General features: G+C 39.5%; 1 protein-coding gene across 1 annotated transcript in view; it reads right to left on the bottom strand.

Moving 5' to 3' along the window:
* Positions 1–839: 839 nt before the first annotated feature.
* The window catches only part of PAPSS1 (3'-phosphoadenosine 5'-phosphosulfate synthase 1), a 117,756-nt gene continuing 97,905 nt past the window's right edge, over positions 840–20,690 (bottom strand). Inside the window, exon 12 of the mRNA XM_036764859.1 lies at positions 840–1,579. Coding sequence (XP_036620754.1) covers positions 1,441–1,579 — 139 coding nt within the window. The 3' untranslated portion in view covers positions 840–1,440. The remainder of the gene's footprint in view (positions 1,580–20,690) is intronic.

Genomic DNA, 20,690 nt, shown 5'->3' with positions numbered 1-20,690 from the left:
CACCAGCCTTCTTGCTGCTCCTTGCACACAACACCCCATATCTGGACTGAGTTCCCCTGCCTGCCTTCCCCTTGCCTGGGACTCTCTCCTCCTCATCTCTGCCTTCTGGCTTCCTTCAAGTCTCAGCTAACATCCCACCTTCTGTATAAGAAACCTCCTTAATCTTAGTGCCTTCCCTCTGAAACTAATGCTGACTTCCCGGCTGTTCCCCACACATGACGTTCCATCTCCAGACTCCTATTTTCACTACTGGCTGTCCCCCATGATTGGAATGATCTCTCTCATTTCTGCCTCTTGGCTTCCTTCAAGTCTCAGTTAAAATCCCACCTTTGAGAAGAAGCCTTTCCAGCCTCCTTAACTTAGTGTCTTCCTTGAGACTAACTCCAATTTATCCTGTATATATCTTGTTTGTACATAGTTGTTCGCATTAGACTATGAGTCCCTTGAGAGCAGGGACTGTTTCTTTTTTCTTTTTGCTTTTCTTTGTATCCTCAGAACTTAGTACGGTGCCCCATACATAGTAGGCACTTAATAAATGCTAGTTGACTGACCAACCTCTTCAGATATTTGGTCCAGAAATGAAGCTTAAGATTATACCACACTCAACTTTCCTCTAAGCAGGGAGGGAAGAGACCTTCTGGTTTTTGCCAGATTGATCTGCACCATCTGAAGTAGTCTGTATTTGTAAAAGGAACTCAAAGAAATGAAGAGAAAAAGAGCAGAGAAACCTCATTTTTCCAACCATCCATGAAGATAAAAGATCCAGGAGGCACATCAAAAGATAACCGAACTAGACAGCTCAAACAATGAAGCAAATTGAACCAAACTGGGCAATATCATAAATAAGAAGCCAAAAGTTTAATTCTGCTGCATAAAGTCAGTTGATTCTGGATTTACATACGTAATAAGAAAGCTTTAGATCACAATGGTTTGGGGCTCAATAAATGACTGGAAATAAAAAGTCTGATTATATTTCAGAGTATTAAATCTATAACTGCTACAAATGTCTTGCAGGTCAATTACAGTACAAAAGCAAGATCAAGCCATCTCTATATTATTTTGACAGGGAGTGTATGGGACAGAAGGTGTTTTGTTTTTAAAGGGAGGTGAAATGTTTCCCTTCTAAAGGATGATATCAACATAAAAGCTGCAAACAACATGGGAAAGAAACATAAATATGATAGAAAAAGGCAAGACTTTAAAATCCTAATGCAGGATTATTAACCATAATAAAATGAAAAGATACATTAAAACCAGCAGTACATAATAGAAGCCACAAGGCAGGCAAAAAAAAATGATTCTAAGTTAAAGGGAAAAGGTTTGTTTTTAAGGAATAAATGTCCTCCCAGACACCACAACAAAGCAGTGTAAGCGGTAACTGTGTGGTCCCCTTTCTGTTAATAAATCAAGCATCAAAGGTCGATGGGTTGTTAATGATGGTTAGGCATTCTCCAAAGACTTGTAGTACTCAGTCAGCACAGTCCACGCTTTGGGGGCCATGAAACCTTCAGGTGGTTTCTGTCCTTCTCGGGCAAGTTTCCGCATTCGGGTTCCTGAAATAAATTCAAAGTCTTCATGGCTGAAAGAGAGAAAAAAAAAGTAGTGAAATAAAGAGCATTTCTGCCTTTTCAAGAGGCACTATGGCACAGTGGATGATGGCCACACAGTCAGTGCTGGGTTCGGGTACCTCTCAGTGCACCAGGCAGCTCTCTAAGAGGATAAGTTGCCAAAAACTAGCAGACTTCCTGTTCCAGGAGCTCCCTCGATCAATGAAATCAGAGGTCCTAATCTTCATCCCTGCTGCCTTTGGATCAGTTTTGCCTTTCTTTTACCCTCAGTCCAGTTCTTGGCACTGAGCTTAATAAGTGCTCATCCACTTACTCATGACAGCAGCTTAGCAAAAAATCCACCTGATTAACTTGTGGATGCAAGCGTGATTGCAGAAAGGGATGCAGATATCATTGTAACATTCAGCATGACACAGTTTTAGAGTCAAGAAATGTTTTTCTCTCCTTTAAGTCCAATTTGGCCAACACAGATTGAAAATATCTCCAGAAAGTTGCTACCCTGAAACTCAAAATGCAACTGGTGTGTCAGAACTGAACAAAGGGCGGAGGAAATCAAAATTTCTTAATAGCACTTAAGTAGCAAAATCTCTTTTTTACCATAAAGGTAATGTCAACCAAAGATAGAGCTCTGTATTGTATCTTAACAGCAAGATCACAAAGCATAGACTAAGATAAATTTTAGTCTTAAAAAGCACTAATACCACTGTTCTGTCCCTATGCTAAAAACTGACACATATCTTCATAACAATGTCAATCGAGATTTAAATAATCATTGGTCTTCATAGTTTTGGACCAAGTTTCTGAACTGTACAGTTTCCATCAGGTGTGTGCTGGTAAATATTCAACAACTGGCTAGGGGGGAGAGGAATGGAAAACGCACAACAGAATTTTAAGTTGAATGTGCATTACGAACATTTACTTCATCTTTCTTAAATCTACACAATTAAAAAAAAAACAGTAAATTAAGTCCTGATTTATGGCATTTGCTAATTTCCCAGGTATAAATACTCACTGAAAATTTAATAGCCAGGTCTCAAGAACCAATTTGGGTTGACTCTGGCACACCCTAGGTTTTCAACCACTCTTAAGCTCCAGGACCAAATAAGAGAGTTGTATACTTTTTGATCAACCTCTTAAGTTTCTCTCTTCTCTTGTATTTAGTGACAAATGAAATCATAATAAATGACTACGTGGTCAGGCACTTCTGACTGTCCCCTAGTCATCCTCTGTGAAATGAGATTGATCTGTGAGAACCAATGTATTAAAAGACACGCTAAGGCCAAAATATTTACTTACTGGTAATGTGACAATGTTAAAACTATTACAGGGTGCAAGGGACTGTAAGGAGTAGAGGATATAAATATCAACAAAACTCCTACCAGCTGGCTGGCTGTATGAGACATCAGAGGAAATCTGGGTTCAAATTAAGACTAGTTGGGGTTTTTTCCCTTCCTTTTCTTTTTGACATGACACAAACCTTACCACAATTGACAGCAGATGTTAATTCCAGTAGAAATTACTGTTAAAAATAAATGCAGGGCGGATCCAAGAAGGCGGAGTAAAAGCAGGGACTCCTCTGAGCTCTTCCCCAAACAACCTCCAAATACCTTTAAATAATGACTAAAATTCTAGAGCATCAAAACCCACAAAAAGACCCACAATTTTCCAGGCCTAGACAATCTGGAAGGTCAGCAGGAAGGGTCTGTTGCACCAAAGTGAGAGAGGAGCCCAGATCCAGTGCAGACCTGGACCCAGCAAATCAGGAACAGGCCTTAGGGTGACTGAAGGAGTAGCAGTAGTGGTGGTTTCCAGTCCTCTCAGCCCGCAGAAGGTAAGAGGATCAGACAACGGGTCAGAAGGAGATTTACAGGGGTCGTCCTTTTACTGGCACCAGAGGCAGAACTCTTGCATTGCCTATATTTGGATCTGGGTCACAGTCCTAGGTCATGGTCCCAGTGCAAGGAGGAGCGCTAGCACAGCAGAATTTGGAGCCCCAGGGGAACAGGGACTCTGGCCACAGTCCCAGGGCAGAAAAGAGTGCTCATGGTCCTTCACGAGTGTATGGTGCACAGTACAGGAGCGGAATAAGCACACCCCTCCTTAGATCATAACTCCTTGGAAGAGCCAAAGAACTTACCAGTCCCCAGAATTATCAGCTGCACAAATAACCTAAAGCTTGGGAAAGTCCGCCCTCCACCTGGGAAGCAGAGACCCACTTTTGCATAGAGTTAAAAGTCAAGAAACAGGCTAAAAATCAGCAAACAGAAAAAAATTCTGACCATAGAAAGTTACTATGGTGACAAGGAAGACCAACACATACTAAGAAGAAGACAAAAATTCAAAATTCCTGCAGCCAAAGTCTCATAGAAAAATATGAACTGGTCTCAGGCCATGGAAGAGCTCAAAAAGTATTTTAAAAATCAAGTAAGAGAGGTAGGGAAAAAATTGGGAAGAGAAATGAGAGTGACACGAGAAAATCATGAAAAACGAGTGAACAGCTTGGTAAAGGAGGTACAAAAAAATACTAAAGAAAATAACACCTTAATGGAGTTGGGAATGCAGAGTGAAGCAGACTATTTTCTCTTTTGTTTTGTTTCTCATGGTTTCTCCCATTTGTTATAATTCTTCTATACAACATGACTAATGTAAAAATTTGTTTAATAGGAATACACATGTGTAGAGCCCATATCAGATTGCATGCTATCTTGGGGAGGGAGGGGGAGAAAATTTAAAACTTATGGAAGTGAATGTTGAAAACTGAAAATAAATAAATTTAGGGGAAAAAAAGAGAGTAACACCTTAAAAAACAGACTAGGCTACATGGCAAAAGAGGCACAAAAATCCAACAAAGAGACAAATGCCCTGAAAAGAAGAATTGGCCAAATGGAAAAAGAGGTACAAAAAAATTCACTGAAGGAAAGAAGTCCTTAAAAAGTAGAATTGGCTAAATAGAAAAGGAGGTACAAAAGCTCACTGAAAAAAAAATAATTCCTTAAAAGTTAGCATTGGGCAAGTTGAAGCTAATGACTTTGTGAAACACCAAAAAACAAACAAAATCAAAAGACTGAAAATATAGGAGACAATGTCAAATCTCACTGGAAAAACTAGTGACCTAGAAAATATATCTAGAGAGATAATTTAAGAATTATCGGACTACATGAAAGCCATGATTTAAAAAAAAAAAAAAGACCCAGACATCATCTTTCAAGAAATTATCAAGGAAAACTGTCCTGATATTCTAGAACCAGAGGGTTCTAGAATCTCTACCAATCATCTCCTGAAAGAAATCCCAAAATGAAAATTCCCAGGAATATTGTAGCTAAATTCTAGAGCTCCCAGATCAAGGAGAAAATACTGCAAGCAGCCAAAAAGAAAACAATTCAAATACTGTGGAGCCACAGTCAGGATAACAAGAGATTTAGCAGAGCAGGATGAACGTTCAATGAAAAAGAGGATTTTCAAGCATTCCTGAAGAAAAGAACAAAGCTGAATAGAAAATATGACTTTCAAATACAAGATGCAAAAAAAACTATAAAAAGGTAAACAGGAAAGAGACATCATAAGGGATTCAATAAGACTAAACTGTTTATATTTCTACATGGGGAAAATGATATTTATAACTCCAAAAACTTTGTCATTATTAGGGCAGTTGGAAGGAGAATACATAGATAGAAAGCAGGTGTGAGTTGAATGTGATGGCATGATTATCTAAAAAAACCTATAATTAAGAGATGAGAAAGAAGACTGCACTGGGAGAAGGGGAAAGGGAGAGATAAAATGGGATAAATTATCTGACATAAAAGAAGCATGAAAGATTTTTACAGTGGAGGAGAAAATAGGAGAAGCAGGGAGGGGAACATGTGAACCTTACTTTCATCGGAACTGGCTCAAAGAGGGAATAATATACATACTCAGTTGGGTATAGAAATCTCTTACCATACAGGAAAGTGGGAAGGGAGGTGGATAAGAGAAGGGGAAGGGGAGGGAGCTGATAGGAGGGGAAGTTTGGGAGACGTAAAAGTCAGAAACAAAACACTTTTGAGAATGGACAGGGTAAAAGGAAAGAGAGAGTAGGATAAACAAGGAAAATAGGATGAAGGGAAATACATAATCATTACTGTAAAAAGTTTTACAATGAGTTTCTCTAATAAAGATTCCATTTCCCAAATATACAGAAAACTGAGTCAGATTTATAGAAATAAGAGCCATTCCTCACCTAATAAATGGTCAAAGGATATGAACAGGCAGTTTTCAAACAAAGTCAAAGTAATCAAAGCTATCTATAGTCATATGGAAAAAAAAATGCTCTAAATCATTATTGATAAGAAATGCAAATTAAAGCAACCTTGAGCTACCCACCCCACATCCATCAATTTGGCTAATATGACAGAAAAGAAAAATGATAAATGTCGGAAGGGATGTGGGAAAATTAAAACACTAATGTACAACCACTGAGTTGTATACTTATTCAACTATTCTGAAGAGCAATTTGGAACTATGCCCAAAGGGCTATAAAATAATGCATGCACTTTGATTAAGCAATACCACTACTGGGTCAGTATACCAAAGAGATTAAAAAAAAAACAAAAAGGAAAAGGACCTACATGTACAAAAATATTTATAGCAACTCTTTTATTCGTGGCAAAGAACTGGAAATTGAGCGTATGTCTGTCAACTGGGGAATGGCTGAACAAGTTGTTTTATATGATTGTGATGAACTACTATTGTCCTATAAGAAATGACAAGCAAGGTGCTCTCAGAGAAACCTGAAATGACTTACACAAACTGATGCAAAGTGAAATGAGCAGAACCAGGAGAACACTGTATACAGTAACAGCAATATAACTGTTTCTCTTTTGGCCAGGAACCCTGAGGGTCTTCCGCTCCCAGTTTGATTTTTTTTTTTGAGTTTTGATTAAAGGGGCCATCCCTTGATTAACTTCTTAAAGAGGCCAATTCACTGAATGGGCGTGACCTCACTCAAAGTGAGAACCTGAAAACACCTTAGCCTAAAAGGATCAGGGTCTCCCAATGCATCCTGCACTATCTCCAGTCGTCCCAGGGAACATCAGGACATCAGGCCACTGGACCCAGATGGCTCTGGCCTAGAAAGTGAGCCTGATGACCTTGCACAGCCCTTCCTCGCTCAAATCAAAGTCAAATGCAAGTCACATCATCATTTCCTTGATGTCACAGTCCTCTTTGAGAGTGAAGGACAAACATGATGACAACAACAACAACAGTATGATGATCAACTACGAATAACTTAGCTATTCTCAGCGATACCTCGATCCAAGACAATTCTGTAGGATTTATGATGAAAGGTGCTGTCCATCTACAGAGAAAGAACTGGCAGAGCCTGAATGCAGATCAAAGATACTTTTTCTTTATTTTTCTTGGTGGTTTTTTCAGTCTGTGTTTTCTTTCACAGCATGATTTAAATAGAAATGTGTTTTGCATGAGTATGCATGTCAATTAATCTATGTCAAATTGCTTGCCTTCTCAGTGGGGGGAGGAGAAATTTGAAACTCAAAATTTGACCAAAAAAGTAATGTTAAAATTGTTTTTAACATGTAATTGGGAAAAAGTACTAAATAAGAAAAATAAATAAATGCAGCCAGTCCATTGTTAAACAACAACAAAAATTGCTGAGTTTTAGTTCTGTGAGGGGATAGCATGCGAGGCAGTTGATCCCAACTATCAAGCTACTAAGGACCAAGAAAAAGGCAAAACATTTTAAATATAAGACCTTTAGGTTCCAAAGTTACATTTTTCAATAAGATCAAAAAATATTTCACATGATATTAATTACCCTAATAACATTAATTATCCTTATATTACCCATGTACATTATTATTGCACCTGCTAATCCACCCACAAAAACTAAAAAGAGAACATGGTAAAAATGAAAATTATAATGGACAAAAAAAATGAAGCAAGATTTAAGCTTAAGGAGATAAGCTTGACCCAAGGGAAATATCGTGCAGAACCTAGTAGGGCCAAGAAAGCCACATTTGAATCCTACCGCAAGGACATTATTATGTGGACAATAACACATCACAACCCCTCAAGTGTCTACGTCTATAAAATGTGGCAATACTTCTTGAGCTACCTACCTTGAAGGGTACTTGTGAGGAAACTGCTTTGCAAACCCTAAAGCATTACACAAGTGTGAATAATTATTTAGTGGCATATGTTGACATAACAAGAGAAAACTGGACACCTGAGAGCACAAGCATATTATGTGTACATATGGATATCACATATTTATACATTAAGACAATATACAGCAGGTATGTGTGTATGCACATCCTACCCCCACCTCCCCACCCCCCCACACACGAGATTTCCCAAAGTCTCAGAGCAATTATCCCCCAAGACTTTCAGGACACCCTGGATTACTAAATAACAAGAGTTAGTAGAAAACCAAGCAGGTGCAGATTCTGCCCGAGGGCAATAGGGGAAGGTGACCTACACTTGTGCATAAATCATCGCTTTGGCTAAAACAACTGAGCATATCCTAAAATCTCATTCATTTGCATATGAAGCCACATATACTCTGCAAAGTACCGTGCTAAGCACTGTGGTCACTGTGGCATAAAAATGAACAAAGGGTGGTCATTTCTCACACAATCGATTTCAATAAAAATAAGCTCAGAAAGACAAAACTCAGTATTTACTCTCCCCATCCCCTGGTGCTGTTCTCACACTGGGGAGGCACTTAATAAATGTTTACTGGACAGGATATCAGGATTAACTTCTGTTCACAACTCTTGGGCTTCACTGCATGGACTGAAAGAGCAAAGTGACTCACCACACTATAAGGCACACTTGGTAGGTGTTCAATAAACATGTGTTAGATGAACAAACATTTAGAAAAGCTTCCTATCAAAGAGTTTAGTCTGGGGGAGTCTCTCACTACACCAACTTGTTTTACAGATGCCAGATGAAGACCACACCTGGTTAGTTCTGATCCCGATAATGGTCATCACAGACACCCCACCCCCACCCAATAATTAATTCCAGTGATTGTAGAATAATCTCCAACTTCAACCCTGCCATCTTCTAAGATCTGACCTCTAGTCTAACACAACCCATTAGTTATCAAGATGCCCAAAAAAAACCCCAAACTTTCAGCTCCAAGTTTATTTGCCATTCTAGAGGGCACTGGGCCCTTCTGGTACTGCAGTATATTAGATGAGAAATCCTCTATAAACAGATGAAGTGTCACTCAATTGTTTCTAGCTTGTTCTAAACTAGATCATAACATCATAGCTCTAGAATCAGTCATTCAATAAGCACTTATTAAGTGCCTACAATGTGCCAGCTACTATGCTAAGCAATGAGAAGACAAAAAAAGGTTTAAAAAAAAAAGGGAGCTCACAGCCAAATAAGGGAGACAGCATGCAAATGACTATGTACAAACAAGATACATATGGGAAAAACTAGAGATCATCAACAGGGTCACTGACATTAAGGATCATCTGGGAAAGCTTCTTGTAGAGTGGGGACCTGAAAAAAAGCCAGAGAAGTCAGGAGGCAGAGGTGGCAAAGGAAAGAATTCCAGGCTCGGGGACAGCCCCTGAAAATGCCCCAGAGCTGGTTGATTTTATTGTGTGAGCAACAAGGAGGTAGATGTCACTGAAGGGAATTTGCCAGTAAGGTGTAAGAAGCCTGGAAAGGTAGGATGGAACCAGGTTATGAAGGGCTTTGAATGGCAGTACTGGAGGAGAAAACAGGATGCCACAGAAGTTTACTGAACTGGAGAGGAGAAGGAAAGGTAGATGTGGCTAGACTTGCACTTTAGTTTTACAGCTGAGCAGAGAGAGAGCCACAGCAAGGAGACCAACCAAAAGGTTATTACATTGTCCTGGCACAAGTTGGTGAAGGCCCGCACTGAGGTAGAGGGGGGCATGCAGGAGAGATGTTGAAAAGACAGAATTAACAGGACTTGGCGACAGATTGGACATGACTAGTGGATAATGCCAAGGCTGGGGGCCTAGAGGAAATGCTGTTGCCCTTGATGGTAATAGGAAAGTTAGGAAGAAGGGAGGGCTTGGAAAAGATAATGAGAAACAAGGCTAAAAGAGACCTTCAGAGGTCACTCCGAGTCCAATCCAGAGTAAATCCTCCAATGTACCACCCTGTCTCTATCTGATTTCCATGCACAGACCGCATACTTTGTTAGCTAATCAAGCATTGCTAACAGAACCAATGGTTAGGACACCTTGGCTTTCCCACTCATTAGCCCAAGCCACTTAGTTTTACTGGGTCTTGGCTTCCTTGTGTATAAAATGAGGGGGGCTGACTAGACATCTCCTTTCAAACTCTTAAATTCTATGGTTTTGTTTCCACTGAAAATTAAATGACGAATTCAATTAAGCCCCTACTATGTGCAGGCAGAAAAGATACGAAGATTCACAAACGATAGTCTCTGCCCTTGAGAAACTAACATTCTACTGAGGTGGGGATGTCCAGATGACCTGGACAATTAAGTATAATACAAGAAAAGAAGTGATAGGTACAAAAGAGAAACGTAGACAGAGTCCTTCAGGAAAGCATGAGATGTATGGGGAGAATGCTTTAAAATGATTCCTTCTGAATATACAAAGGGACAATGCTACTTTACAGATCATCTATTCATCCATCATTCATTCACTTAGGAGAATTCTGACTTCAGAGTCTGCTGACTACTAAAATGGTCATCTATCCACGCATCATTCAGTCACTTAGGACAATTCTGATTCCAGTCTGCTAACCACTAAAATCCAGATCTCGAAGGAGGAGGAGGACCCTTTGTATACAAACAGAATGTATTCAAGCTTGATGGAAATTCAAAAGGAGTAGGAAAATGGGCCTGCTGGATGACTTCTGTGTTGACTCTGATTAAAGGGGGAAAAAAAGCCAGACCAATTACAGGCCACTCTTCTCCCAGAAAGCCAAACTGTCTGAAATCCAGGAGTTTGCTTGCATTCCTCCTAAAAATACAGTTTAAAACCCAAGTCCCTAGGTAACTCTTTTCCCCCCTCGGGCTATTTCACACTCCATCTGGCCTGCATGCCACAAATGTTTCTTCATCAAGCAAAAAGGGTTTCTGCTTCCACATGTTGCTGATTTCACTCTATCCTGGTAAAGGAAAAGAGGTCTTCCTGCTGCTGCCATATTTTCAGTTCTGTCTCTGTCACATAAGGATTTTAATTTTAGTCATTTGGACTTTATTTAGTCATTTAGTTATTCGGTTGTGGCATAAGAAAATAGGACCAGAGGATCGAAGATTTATGGCTGGAAAAGAGCCTTACACACAAATCATCTAATCAAACCACCTCATATTACAGAAAAGAACCTGAGACTGGATAAGTTACGTACCTTGCCCGAAGTCATCAGTTAATGTTATGGTTGGGATGTGAACCCAGGTCTTTTGACTCCAAGTTCAGATCTCCATTATTATCTGGTGGCCTCAAAATGGAGACAATACTATCTTCAATCTAAGCCCATTTGGCAGTTTCATTTTTCACTTAAACTGATGAGAGCAAAAAAAAAAATTTAAAGTGAAGAATATGCAGAAAAATACTGATCAGATCAACAGAGATAAGGGAGGAGTTTACGATCAAACAAGAGACAAGAGGATCACAGCAAGTAATGGATAATTTTGATTACATGAAACTAACAAGGTTTTCCACAAACAAAACCAATGCAGCCAAAACTAGAAGGAAAGCAGGAAACTAGGGGGAAGGGCAGTTAAAGCAAATTTCTCTAATAAAAGTTTCATTTCTCAAATATATAGGGAATTGAGCCAAATTTATAAAAAAAAAAAAATAATCATCCATTCTCTAGTCCAGGCCTGCACAACCTGTGGCCCATGGGCCGTGTATAGCCCATGGGCTGCTTACAGTACACCAAAGGATTTCCTCTAGATACAGAGGATATTTTCCTCTACGTTTTTCATGGGCAGCCAGAAATCCTTTGGCAGGGCCATAAGTGGCCTGCAGGCTGCAGGTTGTGCAGGTGTAACAAACAATGCTGCTAGCAGCATTGCTAGTGGAGGTATAAGACCAACAACACCAGCACACAGGATAGCTGCTAGCACAGATTCTTTGATGTGCTTTTCTAAGGAAAAAAAATTTAAAGGGTTTACAATATCACTTTAATTAAACTTACACATATTATTCACTTAGTTCAGGGGGAAAAGTTAGTACCCTGAAAAAAATTACAAGCAGAAATTATATAAACTGAGCAAATAACACAAATCAGCAGACAGGGCTTCTGTATGTCCATAGCAATACATACATAGTTACCAGAGAGAGAGGGAAGCACCAACATCTTGGGTTTTCACAGCGGAGAGGCTCCTTAACAGCTAGCTACCCACAGTCTCATCTGGCCAAATCACAGGAACAGTCTTCCAATGAATGAGCCCTCAAAGCAAAATGCTAACCTCAGAGTATATACACACTTCTTCAGAGTCAGAGGGCATCACAATCATGTGACTCAAACTCATGTGACTTAGGCTTTCTTGTGACTTAAGCAGGTCATCAAAGACTCTTGATTGAAACAAAGGCAAAGCTCAATCAAAGGCACTTGATTACCACAGTGCTGAGAAGCACTCCAAAAGAAAAAACAGCAAAAAGTCCCACGCTGCTTGCCATTACAGCAGGCCTGCTCTGGTTGATACATAGTCAAAGGATATGAATTGGCAGTTTTCAGAAGAAGAAATCAAAGCTATCAACAGTCACAAAAATATCTGAAATTACTAGTGGTTAGAGAAATGCAAATGAAAACAACTTTGAGGTACTACCTCACATGTATCAGATTGGCAAATGACAGAAAAGGAAAATGACAAGCATTAGACGGAACATGGAAAAATAGGGACGCTAATGCACTAATTGTGAACTGGTCTAACCATTCTGGAGAACACTTTGGAACTAAGCCCAAAGGACTACAGAACTGTACATACACAGCAATACCACTACTAGGTCTGTATCTCAAAGAGATCAAAGGAAAAGGACCTATTTATACAAAAATATTTATAGCAGCTTTGTTTCTGTCGTGGCAACGAAATCAGTTGGGGAATGGATGAACTAGTTGTGGTACTGTGATGAAGTAAGATTGTGCTATAAGAAATGATGAGCAGGATGGCTTCAGAAAAATCCGGGAAGACTTATATGAACTGATAAAGGGAAGTAAACAGAACCAGGGGAACACGGCACGCACAATATTGTAAGGATGATCAACGGAGAAAGATTTAGCTACTCTAGCCAATACAATGATCCAAAACAATTCCAAAGGACTCATGATGAAAAATACTACTTGACTCCAGAGAGAAAACTGATGACCTCTGAATGCAGACTGAAGTTATACTTTTTTTTAAATGTATCTTGCTTTTTATTGTTTGCTTATTTTGTTTTTTTGTTGCAACATGGCTAATATGGAAATCTATTTTGCATGACTTCACAAGTATAATTGATATCATATTGCTTGCCTGCTCAAATGAGTGAAGGAGGGGTGGGAGGGAGAGAATTTGGAACTCAAAAAATGTTAAGAACATTAAAAATTAATTAAAAAAAAAAACTTGGCTTAGTGACTCCTGTATTCAGTGAAAAAGTGTTCCAGGACTTAGGAACAACATCAATGGGCGGCTCCACAAGTTCCCAGTGCTGTCCTGCACTTATCCACTAACCATATGGGGCCTGAGTCTTGACTGACTCCACAGAGGACAGTGCGCCCTGGCCACTTGTGAAGCTTTTCTCATCCCACAGCCATCTGCTGCCCTTCTACCCACATGTGCAGTACTCAACTGACATCAGCAGAAACTGGTCCTAGTGAGTGAACAGGGCAGCAGATGGCCTGTCACTACCTTCAAAGAGGCCAGCTCACAAGAACAAGCTATGCACTGAGACCTTCACAGAAACCACTGGAAATTTCTTCTAATAGGGAGAACGCAACAAAGCATTTTGTAATTTAATAAAGTATCACCCTGTGATGGGGTTTCAATTAACTTTTAATCCATGCTAGACACAGTCACCAAAGTATTTCTTCTACACAAGAGAGAGTGCCTTTTTGGAGTAACGGCCACGATTTCATCTGCATATGAAGGCTCTTGAGTGGAAGTTCCTTCCACCTGTGCAGACTGGCAACTCCTTTATTAACTTACAGACTTAGAGCCCTGTCTGCACCGATAGAGAGCTAAGTCACTCGTCCATAACCACATGGGTAGATGTGTCAAGGACAGAACTTGTATCTGGGTCTTCAAAGACTCCAAGACCAGCCCTCTCCCTGTACCATCTGCTCTCTATATAATCTATACTAAACACTCTTTAAGACTTCTGCTTAAAAGCGGGGTCCTTCAAAATCTGGTGAAATACTATTATCACGGCCTTTTCCTATAGGCTACTTATCTTCATGTATGCAAAGGTTTTGCCAACAGGAGCTAATCATTACAGAATTTTATCCCTCTTAAATCTACTGCCATCTTTCTTTTTTAATTATTTCCTATTGACATTCCTATTGTCCTGTTGACAAGCTTATCTGTAATTATTTGTTTGCCTGTTGTCTCTGCCATTAGGTTGTGAACACTTTAAGAAAAGACTGTACTTTTTGCCTCTTTATGTATCCCTAGCATTTAGCACAGTGACTGGAATAGAGTAGGTTCTTAATAAATGTTGACTCATTGACTTCCAAAGAATTAAAATTCAGCTGTCACATGAAAATTTCAATTAACTAGAACCTAATTAATCAGAATCCTCAACCAACAGCATCTGCTCTCTGCCCTGTCCACTACCACTCAATTCCAGTTTCATCATAACAGATAAAAGAAAATGCCCTTCTGAGATTCAGTAAAAACAAACCAAAAACTTGGTAGTTATGCTGTACATTCACAGCAGAATCATCTTGAACCAGGAAAAGCAAACTGATACTCAGAACAACATAGAGAAAATGTGAGTGGTTACGGCTGACATTTATGTAGTTTTATTAATTCTTGATATTTTGGAAGTTAAATTCTCTAATGATTAGTCTCGTATCAGCAAAGCCTTTTCACACATAAGGAAAAGCACTAGAGATTTAAGTTCTGCAAAGAGTTTTATTAAGTATCAGCTCATCATCTGATACTCACAACTAATCTGTGATGTAGATACTATTATTATCCGCATTTTACAGATAAGAAAATAGCTTGAGAGAGGTTAAACAATGTCCCCTGGATTGCTCATGTAGTGTCTGAGGCAGGATTTGAACTTGGGTCTTCTTGACTCCATACCAATTACTTTATCTCAGTTTACAAGCATTCAGGTAAGGACTGATACTCAACATACAACTTTTTACCAAAGGTTAAGCAACTGACACCCTTGTGAAGGAACTGAGCTACAACCATACTGACATTCCCACCATAAGCAGAACCAGAGGACACAAAGAAACTGCTCCTGAATGGAAAGTTGGTTCACAGACTTCTCCTTGGAAGCAAATAAAGGAATCCGTTTTGTTGTGGGCCTAAAAGCAACAAGAATGCCATTTTATGAGGCATTCGGTCATCCTGCCCTGCAGTGCTCACGATGAACGTAAGCAAACAGACCACCATGATAATAACTGCAGCTCATGGACCAACATCTGCTGCAGAATATGAACAAACAGAGAAAAACTCATGGAGAACTTGACAGGATCCTCCAAACTAAACATCTGGATTTGGAAACAGAGGACCACGACACAAATACTCATTCTGCCCCTTGGATAACCTTAAGGCATTCTTCACCTCTCTTTGCCTATTTTTAAAATGAGAGCCGTACTGGATAATCTCGAGGTCCCTCATAGCCTCAAATCTGTGATCCTCTGACAGCAGGAAGCTCTTCCAAGATCCGCCAACACCTCAATTCTAATTTGGCACACAGTGATTTAAGCTCCACCGTTACTGAAGGCACCGGCTGAGCAACGGATCCAGAAAAGGCTCTTATGGTTCTACTCGTAGAATTATCAGACAGGAGTTCATCAACACAAAGGCTGACTTACACAAAGTTTCACAGCTAATTCTGAGTTGACTAGAAAATTAAATTAACATGATTTCCCTTTTCCCTAAATGTACCACGTCAGGTATAACGGAAGAAACCCTAGCCTGGTGGTCAGAGTCCACGTTTCTAACTCAAGGTTCATCACTGAGTAGCTGTAACACCTAGCGCCGATGATCAAAAAACTGCTGAGAAGTCGGACGCTTCTCCAAGAGGACGGGCTCTTCCGCGAGAACCAAGACCCGAAGGCCCTGGTCCTCTTCGTGTCACCATCTTCACCACCGATGAATGAGAATGGAACGCTTATCAAATCTGTGTGTGGAGCAGAGCCGGAAGGAGAGCCCACCAATCATAGGATCTGGAGCCAGAAGGAACCTTCCAGATCACTGATGTCTGAGGCCCAGAGCTGACAAGCGGCAGAGCAGGGATTTGAACTCAGGTCCTCCGTCTCTAGATCCAATATTCTTTCCATTCCATTCCCTTAGTTAATATCCTAGATGGCCAAAGGAGATCTAGGATTACCTTCAGAAGCTGGAATCAGGGACTGGGACAAATAAAACCCAATTTAATACGATAATATCCAATGCTAGTAGAATACAAGTACCCTGAGGACAGGGCCAATTTTTACTTTTTGTTACCCCATCGCTTAGCAACAAGATCTGAAACACAGTAGGTGCTTCATAAATGCTCGGTGACCGACTGCTTTAATAGGGATGAGGGTAAGCCTTTACTCAAGTTCTATTCTGTGGGCACTTGGTAGTCAGGTTTGAATCCTGCCTTAGCTGTGTGGCCCTGGGCAAGTCACTCACCTTTCAACCTCAGTTTCCTCATCTGCAAACCTCACTTGCCTCCCAGTGTTGTTCTAAAGATCACAAGACAACATCCATAAAATGCTCGGTAAACCTCAAAGTGCTATAGAAGTGTCATCAATTATTGTTGTTAGAATGGTGCTATGGTGCTGAGATCACCGGCCTTAGCTAAAATTAAGGGAGACCTGGGTTCAAATACTGCCCCTGATATTCAGGAGTTGTGATCACGGGAAGGTCCCTTAATCTCTCTGAAATCTTCAAAGATTTGTAGAACCTCCTTCATAAGGTTCCTGTATTCAGTGAGATAAAGTGCTTTGCAAAATTTAAAGTTTACAATTTACAATTTTAAAATTTAAAATTTACATGCAAGTTATTCTTATTCTTATTCTTATTACAGGTTAGAAATGATTAGAGTTTTACAAAAGCCAAGCCAGTGGAATGGGAGCTCTGATTGGTCTTATCAAGCTGAAAAAGTTTCAAGACAAGGTCTGGCAGCCACTGAATACAATTCAATTTAGCAAAGATTAATTAAGTACCTAAGGCACTGGGAATATGAAACGTTTAAAAGAAATTATATTCCTTACTACATACATTAATATTAGCATACTTCCAGAGTTGGAAGACACATCCCTCCTATATGTTAGCAAGTAATAATTGCCCTTCCCCCCAAGAATGTACTTTGGATTATTTGGATGTTTGCTAAGAAGGGTCTACTGTGTCAAAACAACTGTATCATTTTTTTTTAAAGAAGCATACACACACAGTAAGGATAATACAAGGTGAAGTAAGTTGGAAAGCAGGAGTAGGACAGATCCAGAAAAAGGCTCCAGAAACATTTGGGGAGAAAGGAAACCATTTCAGTTGGAACGATCAGTGAAGGTGAACAGTGATGCCACATTCTGAAATGTGGTGTTTTGAAGTGGGCAAATACACTGAATGTTCTGTCACTGGAGAACCAGCCTAGAGGGTACAGAGGATGGGCTATCACTAAAAAGTTGACTGATGATGACTGATAATTTTGAGGGCCACAATAATCCCTAAGGACCATCTACGATGTTGTGGAATGGCTGCAATCTGCACTGGTCATTGTCATCACACCAATGAAATCATGGGCTTTGTGAAATACTGGGGGATAAATGGAAAGTCTTGTGGATTTTAATGGACTCCAAACTTAGGGATTCATCCAGCAATGTGTTGTGGTAGACTGAAAAAAGCTGAAAGGCTATTAGGCTGCAAACATTAATAAAAGTGATGTCCAAAGCAAAGGTAGCGATATCGTGCCAATGCAGTTAGCATCTTGGTCAGACATATAGGGTAATATCCACGTTGGGGTGCCACATTTTAAGAAGGACAAATTGGACCATGCCCAGAAAATGGCAACCAGGATGCAAAGTGGACAAAAAAACTGTCTCAAAGCAGTGTCAAGCAAAGAACTAAAGAGAATTTTGTTGTTGTTTACATTTGTTGGGTTTTTTTTTTTAGAGGGGAAGAGAAACTGTCATACACAGAATTATGAAAGAGGGATTAGACTCGTTCTTCTTGGCTCAAGAAGGTGGAACTAGAACCAAAAAGAAAAGCTAAGGGAATAGGAAAAATTTCCTAATAATTACAGGTACCCCAAGAATATCAGCTGCCTTGGGATGGAGTGAGGTTGCCTCCTTTGGACATCTTCATTTGGAGGTTGGATGCTCATTGCTTGGGGAATTCATACATCAAAAATGAGATGAGACTAAATGGCTTCTAGAGTCTTTTCTACTCTACAATTCCAGGATTCCATGTTTAGTATAGTACATATGTCTACTTCTGTTTCATTCCAGATCATGTGAAAGTCAGAACAAAAAATAAACAAGACCTCAAAGTTTTGCAAAGCTGATGAAGGCCAACATCATTTGACAGCCAGGAAAATTATAGATGTTTTTGTTTTTTTAAAGGATGAAGTAAATATGCCAATCTAGAGAAGTAAACATGCAAATCTTGGGGGTAGATAGATGGCAGACCTCAAAGACAGGAAAATACAAAAAAAATCTCCTTGTGGGCAGTCTAGTGAAAATATAAAATCCTACGAGCTTGCCTTGGTATAGAATAGCACTTCTGTACTATTATATAGTACAATCAGTACTCCTGTACTGTTAAGTGTATAATACTACATTTGTGAGAAATATTTCTGTAATGTTTTTATCTCTTCCTTAAAAAAAATCATTAATTTACTTAATTAAAAACTCTTCTGTCAGTTATACAAGGATGATTTTGTAAGGGACAGTCAGCTTTCATTTTCTCTAGTCTTCTTTCCCAGTCAAATGAAGTATATCTAAACTGAAAATAATTTCTAATTCATCTCAAGATAAATGAAAATTGTCCTGCATTAATCATTCCACTTTCTAATTTGCATAAACATATATGTTGATAAGAATACTAATACTATAATCCAAATGTACAATAAGGCATTTTATATACTGTCTCTGAAATGAAGCAAAGCATAAATTTTCAATTAGGTATCAGCATCTTTCAACTCTGAATACATCCCACTGAACAAGTGAAAAACATGCACACAAGCTGAGGCTGGTTTCAAAATTCAACATATTATTGTCAATGGTTTCCTATAAACCTTATGAGGGAAAGTGGTAATTTTGCTGTGTCCCAACAACAACAACAGCAATCTACATTTTCTATTTTTTCTATTATTTCTGTAATACTTCCATTATTTTCTAAAGCAAGGGTCATCCTTCAACTGGAGTCTGTGAATTTAAAAACAAAACGTATTTTGATAACTATTTCAAAATAATCTGTTTCCTTTGTAATCCTATATATTTTATTTTATGCATTTAAAAACGATTCTAAGAAAGCATCCATAGGTTTCGCCAGACTGCCAAAGGGGTCGTCTATAACACAAAAAAGGTTAAAAGCCTCTGGTCTAAAAGATGGGGAAAAGGGATCATGAGCCCAAAAGGAAAGGGTCCAGTCACAGGACAAACTCTATCTCCATCGACCTGAAAAACGGAAACACATGGGACTCTCAAAAAGCAAAACACTTGACTAACTGGACTGAGCAGGATTTAGAGAGGCCATTGCATGGAGAGGATACTGTGAAGAAATAAATAAAAGTCTGCCCTATAATAAAGGATTTAAGTGCTTTGCAAACTCTAAATGCTAAGCTTAAATGCTCATGGCTATAATAATAATAATGTAATATTTATTAATTAATGTTGTTAGCATCATAACTCCTCTTTTTAACTCAATCCAATCCGAAGGCCCACAACGTGGAAACTGTGCTGGATGCTACAGGAAAATGCAAGTTTAAGACAATGTCCCTGCTCTTAGCAACTTCCCAATAGTGCAGCTGTTCAAAGAAGACATCGATATAAATAGAAGGCAGCCTAAGATTAAGCACCAAAATGAATAGCACAGATCTGGAAGTCCCTGAACTTAAAAAAAAAAATTAGATAACTGTACTTCATAGTAATTGGTTTCCTTTATAATCCTCTATATTTTATTTTATGCATTTAAAAACATTACTTTGAGGAAGGATACATAGGCTTCACCAGTTAGCACCAGCCAAAGGAATCCAAGGTAAAAAAAGGGTAAAATGCTTTATAATAGGAAATGTAGGCCAGACTTTGAAGAATGGACAAGGTTTGGCCAGGTGAAAGGGAAGGACTTTATACAGGAGGGCATGAGGAGCACATTGAAAATACTGAGGCAGGATCTCTTGGAATCAGGCTTCCTTACTGTCCTTTCACACTCTTATGTTACAACTACATCCTATAAACTCACCATCATAAGGCCATGGTCTCTGGCTAAGAGGTCAAAACTAGTACTCCCCTCCAAACAAATCCTACTTTTCCAAGCCTATTTTTCAACCTCTCCTCCTTGCCTCACCCCCATAGAACCTGCTCTCTGCCAACTAACCACAAACAACTCCTTTTATCAGATCCATTAAGGCCTCCCATTTCTCCTCCCCCCTGCCCTGCAAAGATGGCTGCACTAACTAGGCTGTCTCCCTAATGGAGATTCCAGTCAGCTGAAGCAATACTCCCCTTGTTCCCACAGGCAGGCAGCTATCGTCACAGTCTCTCTGACTTTTCAGCTTGCCTTTTATACCAATCCTTGTCCCAGTTCTTCTGTTTCTACTCTCCCTCTGCCCACACTCAGCTGTTAGGGGAACACACCAAAGCCTTGATGTCGACCTAAGAGCCACTCATGGAGTCTGTCCTAAGTGAGCCCTTGGCACTGGCAGCTCCGTGATCCTTTCATTCATTTCCAGGTCCTGCCTTGCACATTCTCTTCTGCTCAGAGTAGGCTTTTAATAACAATGAGAATTTTAAATG

The sequence above is a fragment of the Trichosurus vulpecula genome, chromosome 6 (assembly GCF_011100635.1).
Source record: "Trichosurus vulpecula isolate mTriVul1 chromosome 6, mTriVul1.pri, whole genome shotgun sequence".
NCBI classification, from domain to species: domain Eukaryota; kingdom Metazoa; phylum Chordata; class Mammalia; order Diprotodontia; family Phalangeridae; genus Trichosurus; species Trichosurus vulpecula.
This window is presented reverse-complemented; position numbering and strand designations above follow the sequence as displayed.